At 37.0% G+C, this 11,256-nt stretch overlaps 1 protein-coding gene across 1 annotated transcript in view; it reads right to left on the bottom strand.

Annotated features, from left to right (window-relative positions):
• Positions 1-2,835: 2,835 nt before the first annotated feature.
• Positions 2,836-11,256, bottom strand: part of LOC118761791 — a 17,516-nt gene continuing 9,095 nt past the window's right edge. The window contains exons 3-6 of the mRNA XM_036499948.1: positions 10,734-10,825; positions 8,263-8,414; positions 5,515-5,633; positions 2,836-2,985 (exon numbers count right to left, since the gene is read on the bottom strand). Of these exons, the coding sequence (XP_036355841.1) occupies positions 2,936-2,985; positions 5,515-5,633; positions 8,263-8,414; positions 10,734-10,825 (413 nt within the window). The 3' untranslated portion in view covers positions 2,836-2,935. The remainder of the gene's footprint in view (positions 2,986-5,514; positions 5,634-8,262; positions 8,415-10,733; positions 10,826-11,256) is intronic.

Genomic DNA, 11,256 nt, shown 5'->3' with positions numbered 1-11,256 from the left:
AAGCCGTCGTATATATATATATATATATATAATATATATATATATAATATATAGATATATGTATGTGTGTGTGTTTGTGTCTGTGTTTGTCCCCCTAGCATTGCTTGACAACCGATGCTGGTGTGTTTACGTCCCCGTGACCTAGCGGTTCGGCAAAAGAGACCGATAGAATAAGTACTGGGCTTACAAAGAATAAGTCCCGGGGTCTAGTTGCTCTTTTAAAGGCGGTGCTCCAGCATGGCCGCAGTCAAATGACTGAAACAAGTAAAAGAGTAAAAGAGTAAAGAGTATATATAAGTTTCAACGACTTTCGTTATGCAACTGTTATAAACTATAAAGTTTATTAAATATTTGTTTATTCCGTGTTCTACTGGGTTAGCAGTTGTGAAGGGATATAAGTTGAACATAATATAACTTGATTATCTATATATATAAAAGTGAAGTTGTGTGAGTGTCTGTCTCCTACGATTTAGATTCCTAACTACTCCCACATTTTGCGGTGCAGTTTAACCAAAACCGGGTATCTTATAGTCGTGATGCATATCGAGCCCTTCTGGGTATTAGCGCGCGTCTACGAAGAGTCTACGATTTACAAAAAAATTTACCATCATTTTTTTCCATTTTAATGCATTTTTTCTCTATTGTATAAGGGAAGCAACTCTCTAAAAATGTTTACGATGAGTCAACGATTTAAAAAAAAATTTACCATCATTTTTTTTCCATTTTTAATGCATTTTTTTGCTATTTTTGGCTATAACTCTCTAAAAATGCTTATATAGTTATTTCCCTTACAAACCCGAGCAACGCCGGGCGATACTGCTAGTATATATATATATATATATATATATATATATATATATATATATGCATATATACGACGGGCTTCTTTCAGTTTCCGTCTACCAAATCCACTCACAAGGCATTGGTCGGCCCGAGGCTGAAGACACATGCCCAAGATGCCACGCAGTGGGACTGAACCCAGAACCATGTGGTTGGTTAGAAAGCTACTTAACACACAGCCACTCCTATGCCTATATATATATATACGACAGGCTTCTTTCAGTTTCCGTCTACCAAATCCACTCACAAGTCATTGGACGGCCCGGGGCTATAGCAGAAGACACTTGCCCAAGATGCCAAGCAGTGGGACTGAACCCGGAACCATGTGGTTGGTTAGCAAGCTACTTACCACACAGCCACTCCTATGCCTATATATATATATATACGACAGGCTTCTTTCAGTTTCCGTCTACCAAATCCACTCACAAGGCATTGGACGGCCCGGGGCTATAGCAGAAGACACTTGTCCAAGATGCCAAGCAGTGGGACTGAACCCGGAACCATGTGGTTAGTTAGCAAGCTACTTACCACACAGCCACTCCTATGCCTATACATATATATACGACAGGCTTCTTTCAGTTTCCGTCTACCAAATCCACTCACAAGGCATTGGACGGCCCGGGGCTATAGCAAAAGACACTTGCCCAAGATGCCACGCAGTGGGGGTGAACCCGGAACCATGTGGTTGGTTAGCAAGCTACTTACCACACAGCCACTCCTATGCCTATATATATATATACGACAGGCTTCTTTCAGTTTCCGTCTACCAATCCATCCACTCACAGTCATTGGACGGCCCGAGGCTATAAGCAGAAGACACTTGCCCAAGATGCCACGCAGTGGGACTGAACCCGGAACCATGTGGTTGGTTAGCAAGCTACTTACCACACAGCCACTCCTATGCCTATATATATATATATATATATATACGACAGGCTTCTTTCAGTTTCCGTCTACCAAATCCACTCACAAGGCATTGGACGGCCCGGGGCTATAGCAGAAGACACTTGCCCAAGATGCCAAGCAGTGGGACTGAACCCGGAAGCATGTGGTTGGTAAGCAAGCTACTTACCACACAGCCACTCCTATATGTGGCAGTTGATATATAGGAGAAGAGAAGTGTTTTAGAAATATGACAGACAAGGCTTATTCTCCGATGAAAATGTTTTATTCAACAACAATAAAAAGAATAACTGAATCACAAAGAAAAAAATACCACAGTAAAGAAACAATAAAGAATCATCATTCATCGGATACATTTCCATTTGAACGGCAGTTTTTTAAAATAATTTCCACGTAACTAAACACTTTTAAACTTCGTATACTGGTAGAATGTGTTTATAAAACAACTTTTTCTCTTGGCTTTATTGAGAAAATTCTATAGTTTGTAAGATATTTCGGATCTTTTCGGTTTGACCGGCAGTTTTTTAAAATAATTTCCACGTAACTAAACACTTTTAAACTTCTTATAATGGTTGAATGTGTTTATAAAACATCTTTTTCTCTTGGCTTTATTGAGAAAATCCTATAGTTTGTAAGATATTTGGGATCTTTTCGTTTGAACGGCAGTTTTTTTTTTAAATTTTCCACGTAACTAAACACTTTTAAGCTTCGTATACTGGTTGAATGTGTTTATAAAACATTCTTTTTCTCTGGGCTTTATTGAGAAAATTCTTCTATAGTTTGTAAGATATTTGGGATCTTTTCGGTTTGAACGGCAGATTTTTAAAAATTTTTCCACGTAACTAAACATTTTAAAACTTCTTATAATGGTTGAATGTGTTTATAAAACATCTTTTTCTCTTGGCTTTATTGAGAGAATTCTATAGTTTGTAAGATATTTGGGATCTTTTCGGTTTGAACGGCAGTTTTTTAAAATAATTTCCACGTAACTAAACACTTAAACTTCGTATACTGGTAGAATGTGTTTATAAAACATCTTTTTCTCTTGGCTTTATTGAGAAAATTCTATAGTTTGTAAGATATTTGTTTTTTTTTTACTTTTCTTCAATTTCTGCAATTTCAACCAATCACTGATGTCTATTGAGGTGAAAATATTCAGTGCCGTATGAATATGTCCCTCGTTTAAGAAACTCTACATCAAAATCACTGAGATGATCAAAGCGTTGTATTTTCTGAAGACACCTAAAAAAAAAATAGATAACAAAATGGAGCGAAAATTTTGTCAAAAATATTTTTAAAATTTTTGTCTGAAGAATTACGGATTGCAGATTTTATACATATTTCTTCTAAATGTGAAACTTTGTAATTCTTTTCTTGTAAGGAAACACGTGTAATAAGGAGTTAGAAAGATAAAAATTTCTCCTATATTCTGTTACACACACACACCCACACACATAATTATATATATATATATATATATATATATATTATATATATATATATTATATATATAATATATATATAATATAATATATATATATATATATATATTTGTTGAAATAGAAGATGAATTTTTCTTGTTACAGATTATCAAAAGTTTAACCGGTACCTGGGTAGCAAAAAATCACACCAGAAAATACACGGTTGAGATAACACCATTTGGTGTTGCAACCGTGCGTTGGTGGGATAAATGAGTTTAATATTATTATTGAATGGAAGAAATGGAGTTGAACGAAGATTGTACAGAATTCCTTTTATTACATTCAGAATGTAATAAAAGGAATTCTGTACAATCTTCGTTCAACTCCATTTCTTCCATTCAATAATAATAATAATAATAATAATATATATATATATATATAGATATATATATATATATATATTATATATATATATACATAATGTTAAAAGTAAAAAATATATACAAACTGGGACAAGAACGTGAAACCCCTGAAGACGACACAAGAACCACAGGACGGGACACATTCGAAGCCCTCAGTCATCAGTCAAGAACCGGATCATTTTCGCAATTTCGGCTGATTAATCTTGAGATTGCTCCGACCTGGGCAGCCACCAAGGGAAATCTAAGCCAAGCGCATTAGATCCCTTGGAAGAAAGCCCCGAATGTATACAACACAAGGACGGAAAACGGACGATGTACACGAATATAAAATACAAAAATACGTAAAAACAATAAGGAAAGCACGAATAAGAATACAAAAATGTAAAAACAATAATGGTAAGGATAAAAACAAAACCAGGACGTAGGACAAGGGTCTTTCGACAGGACGAGTTGAGTTTGGGGCTCGCTTGTAGAGGAGTGCCTTATGGCCATGGGAAACAACAAATACGTGTTGCTACAACGACTGCTATATATATATATATATATATATATATATATATATAATATATATATAGATATATATATATATATAATTTAATGATTATTTTTGAGTAAACACTATCTGGGAAAATTTTCTTATAGTAGAGAATGGCTAAAAAAACTTTTTGGCTGCTATTTCTAAAAGTTCAGTATGTGGTAAAGTAAATTTTTTACTGAGCCCTAATTATAAACGTAATATTTTGAATATACCTTGAATGGTCCTTTTACATACTGAACACTACTTGGTGAATAATTAATATTAATTGATTTACCCTTTTATTATTGATAATACAATCCTCTCTCCCTGCTTTTTACTACGGTTCTCACCGCCAAAATGTGTTTACTCTATAACTCACGTGGATGGAAGCGTGAGGAATACGAATCTTCACTCTTAGTTTTTAATTTGTTGGCACTGGCAGTTTGGAGATGGTTCGTCTGAGATTACTCATATCAGACGGGTACGTTCAATTTTTAGTGCTTTCAAATCCAAATTAAGAAATGTCGAGCTGACGAAGGAAATGTTGAGGTTAAATTCAACTAATCTAGAAACGTAACGTTCTGAAATGATCTTTGTACATGTGATATTTATAGTATATATGTGTATATATATGTATACATATATAAGAGTGTATATATGTATATATATATATATATATATGCGTGTGTGTGTCTGTGTTTGTCCTCATAGCATCGCTTGACAACCGATGCTGATGTGTTTATGTCCCCGTTACTTAGCGGTTCGGCAAAAGAGACCGATAGAATAAGTACTGGGCTTACAAAAGAATAAGTCCTGGAGTCGATTTGCTTGATTAAAGTCGGTGCTCCAGCATGGCCGCAGTCAAATGACTGAAACAAGTAAAAGAGTAAAGAGTATATCTATCAGAAAATGCTGCATGAAAACCACGCGCACACACACACACACACACACACACACACACACACACTCATACGATAATTTGAATTCAAATTGGATGGAAGCACTCCGTCGGTTACGACGACGAGGGTTCCGGTTGATCCGATCAACGGAACAGCCATGCTCGTGAATTAAAGTGTAAGTGGCTGACACATCCACCACAGACACGTGTACCCTTAACGTAGTTCTCGGGGATATTCAGCGTGACACAGAAAGGGACAAGGCCGGCCCTTTGAAATACAGGTACAACAGAAACAGGAAGTAAGAGTGAGAGAAAGTTGTGGTGAAAGAGTACAGCAGGGATCACCACCATCCCCTGCCGGAGCCTCGTGGAGCTTTAGGTGCTTTCGCTCAATAAACACTCACAACGCCCGGTTTGGGAATCGAAACCGCGATCCTACGACCGCGAGTCCGCTGCCCTAACCACTGGGCCATTGCGCCTCCGCTGAATTCAAATTAAGAGGATATATTTTACTTTTTTCGTCTTCGTTTTTGATAGAAATATCAAACTCTTCATGGGTTCCCTTTTTTCTAGCAGCGATGAATCGTTTTTCTCCTGTTCCAACTTTCATCTCGATCCTAAAATAGGGGTCCCTGAAAAAACCAACAAATTACAATTGATAAATTTTTATAAAAATTATTACGAAGAAAATTGTTACGATTCTATTTACGAAAATCGGTTTTCCATGATTAGTCCTCGTGGATGCACGGTCGCGGAATCGCGGGTTCGAATCTCAGACTGGGAGGCATGTCTGTGTGTTTATGAGCGAAACACCTAAGCTCCACGCGGCTCCGGCAGAAGGTAATGGCGAAACTTCTGCTGACTCTTTCCCCACATGGCCTAGTGGTTAGAGCAGCGAACTCCCGGTCGCGGGATCGCGGGTTCGAATCTCAGACTGGGCGGCATGTCTGTGTGTTTATGAGCGAAACACCTAAGCTCCACGCGGCTCCGGCAGAAGGTAATGGCGAAACTTCTGCTGACTCTTTCCCCACAACTTTCTCTCACTCTTTCCTCCTGCATCTTGCAGCTCACCTGCGACGGACCGGCGTCTCGTCCAGGTGGGGGACCTATACGCCAAGGAAACCGGCCCTTATGAGCCAGGTATGGCTCGAGAAGGAACAAACAATATATATATGTATATGTATTATATATATATATATATATATATACATCATCATCATCATCATCATCGTTTAACGTCCGTTTCCGTGCTAGCATGGGTTGGACGGTTCGACCGGGGTCTGGGAAGCCAGGTGGCTGCACCAGGCTCCAGTCTCATCCGGCAGTGTTTCTACAGCTGGATGCCCTTCCTAACGCCAACCACTCCGTGAGTGTAGTGGGTGCTTTTTACGTGCCACCGGTACAGAAGCCAGTCATATATGTATATGTATATATGTGTATATATGTATATGTATATATGTACATATATATATATATATGTATATGTAAATATGTATATATGTATATATATATTAGAAGAAATGAGGTAATCAGAAAATCGGATGGTTCATATTTACATATATTTATTTATATATTACATTTTTTACATATATATATCATATCATTCAGATCATATCATTTAGATCATTAGCGCTTTCTCCCATTCTAGTGGGGTTTTCAAATCAAAATAATTCCTTTGTGGGGAATTTTAATCATTTTATAGTTTCGTAGTGGTGGGGAGGAACAAGACAGCACAAGAGGGTGAAGTGGATGAGGAGGAAGTGAGAGAGAGAACATGCGTGTATGTGTATGTGTGTGTGTGTGTGTGTGCGTCTGTATCTGAGGCTAAAGAGAAAGAGGGAAAGGGGAGGGAGAAGAAGAAGAAGGATTTCCTTTGGCCTGCTGGACCCCCAAGGGAGTTCTAAGAATTTTAGCTTATGTCCATTTTAGTGTCACTGAGTGTGTGTTGGTGGGTAGGCAGGCCATAAATTACACCTTTTATGATTTTGAGGATGGTCAAATGCCATTTGGGGTCTAAGAACTCTGTTTTGTGGAGGTGTGTGTGTGTGTGTGTCTCTGTGTGTTTGGAGAAGGGGAGAGAGACAAAAAGAGAAAAGGGAAAATAAAAATAAAAATAAAAATAAGGGGGGAAGGGGAGAAGAAAAAAAATTGTGTTGATATTTATACCACTACATATATTACACAGACTTATACATGAAATATTTGAAAAAAAAAACCTTTTATCGGTTCAAAATGACAACCAAATTACCCATCTTGAAAATTGTATATCATAGGAAAGTTAAATTAAAGTGACAATTAAAAAAGTAAGAGGAAGTAAATATAAAAATAATAATATAATGTATATAACAGGCAATATCTATATATTACATACACACCACCATATATATATATATATACACATACAGACATATACTAAATGTTCTACATATTAGATTGTAAATCGAAAGATGCGTCCTTCAATGCCACTATATATATATAATATATATACATGCTTACACATGAAATATTAGAAAAAAAAACACCTTCTATCGAATCAAAATGAACAATCAAATTACACCATCTTGAAAATTGCATATCATAGGAAGGTTAAAATTAGAATGACAATTGGCAAAACGCACACGCACACACACACACACACACACACACACACACACACATACACACATGTTCTCTCTCTCACTTCCTCCTCATCCACTTCAGCCCTCTTGTGCTGTCTTGTTCCTCCCCACCACTACGAAACTCTATAAAATGATTAAAGTTCCCCACAAAGGAATTATTTTGATTTGAAAACCCCACTAGAATGGGAGAAAGCGCTAATGATCTAAATGATATGATCTGAATGATATGATATATATATATGTAAAAAATGTAATATATAAATAAATATCTGTAAATATGAACCATCCGATCTTCTGATTACCTCATTTCTTCTAATATATAATACCTGTACATCATCTCCAAACCTTCCAATATGTATATTCTATATATATAATATATATATATATATATATATATATATATATATATATATTAATATATATATCTAATATATATATATATACATGTTATTGTAATATATATATATATATATATTATATATATAATAATAATATATATATATGTATGTCACATGTATATATGTGTATATATAATATATATATATATATATAATACATATACACACTGTGAAAGTGTACAAAAGAACTATTATTATTGTATAATTAAAGATGTTCAATATGAGTAGGGAGATAATATATATACTTTTCTATGAAAGTAAATTTCCGTGGAACCCAATTCTCGTTTGAATTTTCAATGATTTTATCTTTCTGGAACCATGATGTAGAATTCGTCCCTTTCCCGTTGAATGTTATGAAGTCGTCCTTCTCATATTCTTTTCTCGCTCGAAATCTCACCTGAAAAGAGAAAGTTGACTCCGATCAGTAAAGAATCTAAGGGAGTGGGGAAGGATAGACTTGTATATATTGCTTTACTACCCACAAGGGGCTAAACACAGAGGGGACAAACAAGGACAGTCAAAGGGATCAAGTCGATTATATCGACCCCAGTGCGTAACTGGTACTTTATTTATCGACCTCGAAAGGATGAAAGGCAAAGTCGACCTCGGCGGGATTTGAACTCAGAACGTAGCGGCAGCCGAAATACCTATTTCTTTACTACCCACAAGGGGCTAAACATAGAGGGGACAAACAAGGACAGTCAAAGGGATCAAGTCGATTATATCGACCCCAGTGCGTAACTGGTACTTTATTTATCGACCTCGAAAGGATGAAAAGCAAAGTCGACCTCGGCGGGATTTGAACTCAGAACGTAGCGGCAGCCGAAATACCTATTTCTTTACTACCCACAAGGGGCTAAACATAGAGGGGACAAACAAGGACAGTCAAAGGGATCAAGTCGATTATATCGACCCCAGTGCGTAACTGGTACTTTATTTATCGACCTCGAAAGGATGAAAAGCAAAGTCGACCTCGGCGGAATTTGAACTCAGCACGAAACGGCAGACGAAATGTCGCCAAGCATTTCGCCCGGCGCGCTAACGTTTCTGCCAGCTCGCCGCCTTAAGATGGAACAGTGGATAATCTAATTATGGATATTGTATTTAGGAAAGTAAGGCAAGGTATAAAAAATGGATTTTGTTTGACTCTAAAAGGTTAAACTGCAAGAAGAAAATGCAGAGAACAAAGAACACTAGTGGCATACTTCGTTGTGCAATATCGACAGAAAAAAAGGAAAACAGGCAAATACCGACAAAGATATCGGATTGACAAATATGTAGATTTATATATTTGTTTTGCAAGATTTTTGATGTGGAATCGTGTGTTGAAACATATATTGTTGTATTTAGGAATGGTCATTTTGCCAGTTTAGCCAATAAAAACACACGCACTATATATTTGGTGTTATTTTGCTTCAGTGTTACTCTTTACTCTCTTTTACACTTTTACTTGTTTCAGTCATTTGACTGCGGCCATGCTGGAGCACTGCCTTTAATCGAGCAACTCGACCCCGGGACTTATTCTTTTGTAAGCCCAGTACTTATTCTATCAGCTCTCTCTTTTGCCGAATCGCTAAGTTTACTCTTTTACTTGTTTCAGTCATTTGACTGTGGCCATGCTGGAGCACCGCCTTTAATCGAGCAACTCGACCCCGGGACTTATTCTTTTGTAAGCCCAGTACTTATTCTATCGGTCTCTTTCCGAACCGCTAAGTGGCGGGGACATAAACACACCAGCATCGGTTGTCAAGCGATGTTGGGGGGGGGACAAACACAGACACACAAAGACACACACGCATATATATATATATATATATACGACGGGCTTCTTTCAGTTTCCGTCTACCAAATACACTCACAAGGCTTTGGTCGGCCCGAGGCTATAGTAGAAGACACTTGCCCAAGGTGCCACGCAGTGGGACTGAACCTGGAACCGTGTGGTTGGTAAACTACCTCCTTACCACACAGCCACTCCTGCGCCTATTTATTAAACGTTATTTATTTTTTACATTAATCTTAATCTTATTTCGGCCAGAGTTCTTTCGTCACACTCCTGTGGCCTCATCAGTGGTCCTTTGCTTTCTTCTTTCTTATTTGATGCGGTCACATGAGTGTGGCGAAGGAACTCTGGCCGAAATAAGATTAAGATTAATGTAAAAAAAAAATAACGCTGAAGCAAAGTAACACCAAATATATAGTGCGTGTGTTTTCATTGGCTAAACTGGCAAAATGACCATTCCTAAATACAACAATATTATATATATATATATATTTGTTTTCCAAGATTTTTGATGTGGAATCGTGTGTTGAAACAGATATTGTTATATTTCGGAATGGTCATTTTGCCAGTTTAGCCAATAAAAACACACACACTATATATTTGGTGTTACTTCGCTTCAGTGTTATTTATTTTTTACATTAATCTTAATCTTATTTCGGCCAGAGTTCTTTCGTCACACTCCTGTGGCCTCATCAGTGGTCCTTTGCTTTCTTCTTTCTTATTTAATGCGGTCACAGGAGTGTGACGAAAGAACTCTGGCCGAAATAAGATTAAGATTAATGTAAAAATTAAATAACACTGAAGCAAAGTAACACCAAATATATAGTGCGTGTGTTTTTATTGGCTAAACTGGCAAAATGACCATTCCTAAATACAACAAAATATGTAGATTGTTTGTTAAATGAGAATCATTTTGAAGTTTCAAAAATTCTTTACCTTTTTAATAGGCAGTTTGTCCCAGTATAAATACAAAGGACTTCTTTCAAATGAGTTTTTAGTCATCTTAAACACTTTCTGCCAGTCTGTACCTGAATCAGCAAAAAATAATAATCAATAATTTAGATGTAATTATTTTTCTTTATTGCCCACAAAGGGCTAAGCACGGAGGGGACAAACAAGGAGAGACATAGGTATTAAGTCGATTACATCGACCCCAGTGCGTAACTGGTACTTTATTTAATCGACCTCGAAAGGATGAAAGGCAAAGTTGACCTCGGCGGAATTTGAACTCAGAACATAGCGGCAGACAAAATACCTGTTTCTTTACTAGCCACAAGGGGCTAAACATAGAGGGGGCAAACAAGGACAGACAAACGGATTAAGTCGATTACATCGACCCCAGTGCGTAACTGGTACTTTATTTATCGACCTCGAAAGGATGAAAGACATAGTTGACCCCGGCGGAATTTGAACTCAGAACGTAACGACAGACGAAATACCGCTAAGCATACAATACAGA

Source organism: Octopus sinensis, unplaced genomic scaffold, assembly GCF_006345805.1.
Source record: "Octopus sinensis unplaced genomic scaffold, ASM634580v1 Contig17432, whole genome shotgun sequence".
NCBI lineage: Eukaryota > Metazoa > Mollusca > Cephalopoda > Octopoda > Octopodidae > Octopus > Octopus sinensis.
This window is presented reverse-complemented; position numbering and strand designations above follow the sequence as displayed.